This window comes from Engraulis encrasicolus, unplaced genomic scaffold, assembly GCF_034702125.1.
Source record: "Engraulis encrasicolus isolate BLACKSEA-1 unplaced genomic scaffold, IST_EnEncr_1.0 scaffold_37_np1212, whole genome shotgun sequence".
Taxonomy (NCBI): domain Eukaryota; kingdom Metazoa; phylum Chordata; class Actinopteri; order Clupeiformes; family Engraulidae; genus Engraulis; species Engraulis encrasicolus.
In genome coordinates, this window is record NW_026945676.1 from 351,763 (window position 1) to 355,857 (window position 4,095).

Consider the following 4,095-nt stretch of genomic DNA (forward strand, 5'->3'; position numbering starts at 1 on the left):
ATGAGGAGGGTAGAGAGATCAGGAGATGGAGAGGAGGAGGAACAGGAGGAGGAGAGAGAGAGGAGAGAGAGGAGGAATGGGAGGAGGAGACGAGGGGGAGAGAGGAGGAGGAGAGAGAGGGGGAGGAGAGAGGAGGAGATGAGGACGAGGAGGAGAGACACAGGAGGAGGAGAGAGAAGAGAGTTGGAGAGAGGAGGAGGAGGAGAGAGAGGGGGAGAGAGAGAGGGGAATAGATGGAGAGAGGAGGAGGAGAGGAAGAGGAGCAGAGAGGAGGAAGAGAGGGAGAGGAGAGAGGAGGAGGAGAGGAAGAGAGGACCAGAAAGGAGACCTTCCACCTGTCGGCCAGGAGGGGGCAGTGTGTGTGTCTGAGCCCAGCTGGTCTTGTCCCGTTTTGGCCACTCGAGGCCCATAGTTCAAAGTTCAAAGTTCATGGTTTTCCAGTTCCCCAGACGCGTGCGTGTGTGTGTGTGTGTGTGTGTGAGTGTGTGTGTGTATTCCAATATGCTTCCTCCACTTGTGCTTGTGGCCTTGCCCCGCCTCCTGGCCCCTCCTCCGTGGAGAAAACAATAAAGTTTAACAAGCACAAGTGGAGGAGGCAAGTGGAGGAGGCAAGGTCGCATATTGGAACGCACCCTGTGTGTCCATCACTTGAGAAAGAGGACGTAGATCGCCATGGCTACGCAGGAGAGGGCCACCGCCATGTGGAGCCGCGTGCCGATCACCGCAGCTGCAGGAGGAGAACAATAAACAACAACAAGTAAACAACAACAAGAAATAAACAACAACAAGAAATAAACAACACACACATGAGCTAGTGAGGAGGAGGGACGAGACAAATGAACACACACACTACCAGTGTTACACTTCTTCTAAACTAAGAACTTTACAATACTATGTCTATAGCCCTATTCCGACGGGACTAGTTTAATGGGAGGACAAGGGAAAAAAAAAAATAACCGAGATATAATAATATAATAATAACCGTCCGAACACGCCAGTCCAGTAAAGATAGCCGAGTATGTCGGGTAAACTTCACCGCAAGTTTTACGGTCCGGGAAGATTACCCTGGGCAATACTAATCCCGTCAGAATGCTGAGATATTTCAATCCAGTCCGAATCGACCATTTCTTTTACAGACATCCTGAGAAAAAAATCACTTTCCCACATGTCCATACATAAAACTACTCCCGTCAGAATAGTGCTTTAGATGTGACCGACTTTTGTAAAAACGAACCTGTGCCTAGTAGAAAGGCTAAATGACTAGTGACTCTGGAAAACCACAAACTGCAGCGGCTGGTGAGTGAAAATGTTAAAGTCAAGCCCTGGTATGTGTGTGTATATGTGTGTATGTGTGTGTGTGTGTGTGTGTGTGTGTGTGTGTGTGTGTGTGTATGTGTGTGTGTGTGTGTACCTTTGTAGAAGACCCCCCACACTCCTCATGCTATATACTGTGTGTGTGTGTGTGTGTGTGTGTGTGTGTGTGTGTGTGTGTGTGTGTGTGTTCACCTTTGTAGAAGACGCCCCACACCCCTCATGCTGTATACTGTGTGTGTGTGTGTGTGTGTGTGTGTGTGTGTGTGTGTGTGTGTGTGTGTGTGTGTGTGTTCACCTTTGTAGAAGACCCCCCACACTCCCCATGCTATACACTGTGTATGTGTGTGTGTGTGTGTGTGTGTATAAGTGTGTGTGTGTGTGTGTGTGTGTGTATGTGTGTGTGTGTGTGTGTGTGTATAAGTGTGTGTGTGTTCACCTTTGTAAAAGACGCCCCACACCCCCTTCTTCTCGGAGAGGAGCCAGTTGTTGAGGCGCGGCACTTTCTTCAAGTATGCACACGTGCAGACGAACAGGACCCCAAAGACCAGGATGCCATCGAACGAGTAGACTACAGGACACACACACACACACACACACACACACACACACACACACACATTAGAGATATACTGTAGAGAATCTCAAACACCAGGATCCCATCAAAGGAATATACTAGAGGACACACAAACACACACACACACACACACATTAGGTATGCACACGTGCAGACGAACAGGACGCCAAACACCAGGATCCCATCGAACGAATACACTACAGGACACACACACACACACACACAATATAGACATTTGCAGATGGATCTTGAAGACCAGGATCCGATCGGAGTACAACACAACAGACTTCAGATTAACAGACACACGCTATGGACATCACAGACATTATAGACATCACAGACATTCTGGAGACACAACAGACATTCTGGACACCACAGACATTCTGGACATCACAGACATTATAGACATCACAGACATTCTGGAGACACAACAGAGAACTACAACAGTCAGATGATAGAGAGGACACTAATAGGCATGCGAGACATCATCACACACCAGATAGATAGATAGATAGATAGATAGATAGATAGATAGATAGATAGATAGATAGATAGATAGATAGATAGAGATAACTAGGTAAACAAAGATGCACAGACAGTAAAAACTTATAAGCGTTCATTTTAACAACACACATTATCCCCGTGAAGACTCCATGATTAACTAACACCCCAGAGCTGTTGGGCATTTAGGCCACAGACTTCAGTGCGAGATACGGCTGCACAGCCCGTAGGCAACAATAGAGACTTGACTTCACTACTTTGCAGAACCAGTTTGACAGCTGCGTGACACAGCGTGTAAGTTACAGCACAGCTAAACAGGTCCGCTGATGCAAACACAGCTGAATACTATAAAACCGTTTTCTGATTAACTTTAGAGAAACTTAAATGTTGTCCACCATGACACCGCTTCTGACAGTTACTCTAAATTGTCAGTAAGCAACAGAACTACCTGTAGTTTACTTTATGGGCTAATGGAAGCTATGCTAGCTTACAGTAGGAAAGAATTTGATTTTACTTCGCAGCTGTTTGTCAGGGGTTAGCTGTCATGATTTTGGTCGGATAAGGGTGCTCTCGTAACAACGCAGATGTTTGATGATGAATACATTGTAACAGGGATATCAAAGACTTACACAGCTTGTTAGGAAGTCAGCCTCGCATTTACACAGACACAAACATAGCTCTACCCAAATGGCCTTGTCAATTCAACTCATACAGCCACGTCTTCAATATGCAGTGGCTAGTCGACGTGACTTGCTAGCAGCTGTTTGTGACTGCCTGTTTAGTGGAACAAACGAGCCCAGCAATGGCCGAACGAACCCAGAAGAAAACAAACTGATCAGATTATAACGTTCCTCTGACTACTTACCGTTTGTCATGTTGGCGGTGTAGTGTTATTATCGGATATTGATGAATTCCACCTCTTTATTTACCATCCATCCATGCTATCATCCACCCTTCCGAGTCCTGCTGCTACTGGTAAGACAAGGTAAATCAATCGGTTGTCGAAAAATGGATTGGGGAGATGGAACGAGGAAGTCAGGGGAGACTAGTAGATGCCAGATCGCAGACGCCTGAAAGGAGAGATGGTAGGACAGACAGCACAACACATTTGGTATTTAACACAAACAAACAAACAAACAAATAAATGAATAAATATAAAACAGCTATGTTGTTTTGTTTAATTTCGTATATATTATCAGTTGTCAAACGTAAAAATACAATGAGCAGCACAGTTGCAGTACATTTTTTGACCATTTCCTGCACAGTGTACCTGTAAAGATATAGTCAAATCTGACTTCAGACAAGGTGTCATTTTTAAGACGGCATCAATCATATGTGCTATTTGCCTTTAATAATAAGCAGTAGCCTATCTGTTTGGTTGGAGTGCTGTTTGTCAAGCATTGTAGACACCATCAGTCTGTGTGTGTGTGTGTGTGTGTGTGTGTGTGTGTGTGTGTGTGTGTGTGTGTGTGTGTGTGTGTGTGAGTGTGTTGGATCAACTTCAAGGAAAACTATCAGTTGTTACTGGATGGATTCCAGATTATTTTCAATCATTACTTCAAACTTCATTCGGGATCCTACAGATATGTAACATTGTGTGAAACTCAATAATAAGTCATTTAGAAATATGCAGTATATATGTGTTGTGAAGGACTAGAGACTGTTCACATGACCAGGTAGCCTCCTGCTGGCCATCCGTGCGTCCT

The 4,095-nt window shown here is 45.1% G+C and overlaps 1 protein-coding gene across 1 annotated transcript; it reads right to left on the reverse strand.

The window, feature by feature from the left end:
- Positions 1-42: 42 nt before the first annotated feature.
- tmem167b (transmembrane protein 167B) lies at positions 43-3,264 on the reverse strand. Its single transcript, XM_063193393.1, has 3 exons — positions 3,255-3,264; positions 1,751-1,882; positions 43-727 (listed from the first exon to the last, which is right to left on the reverse strand). Exons 1-3 carry the CDS (start codon positions 3,262-3,264, stop codon positions 645-647), a joined length of 225 nt encoding a protein of 74 aa, XP_063049463.1. The 3' UTR covers positions 43-644.
- Positions 3,265-4,095: the final 831 nt, after the last annotated feature.

Coding starts and splice junctions, on each gene's coding strand:
- tmem167b (XM_063193393.1), bottom strand. Junction 728..1,750: donor GTGGGGCGTCTTTTACAAAG/GTGAACACACAC, acceptor CTCCTCCTGCAG/CTGCGGTGATCGGCACGCGG.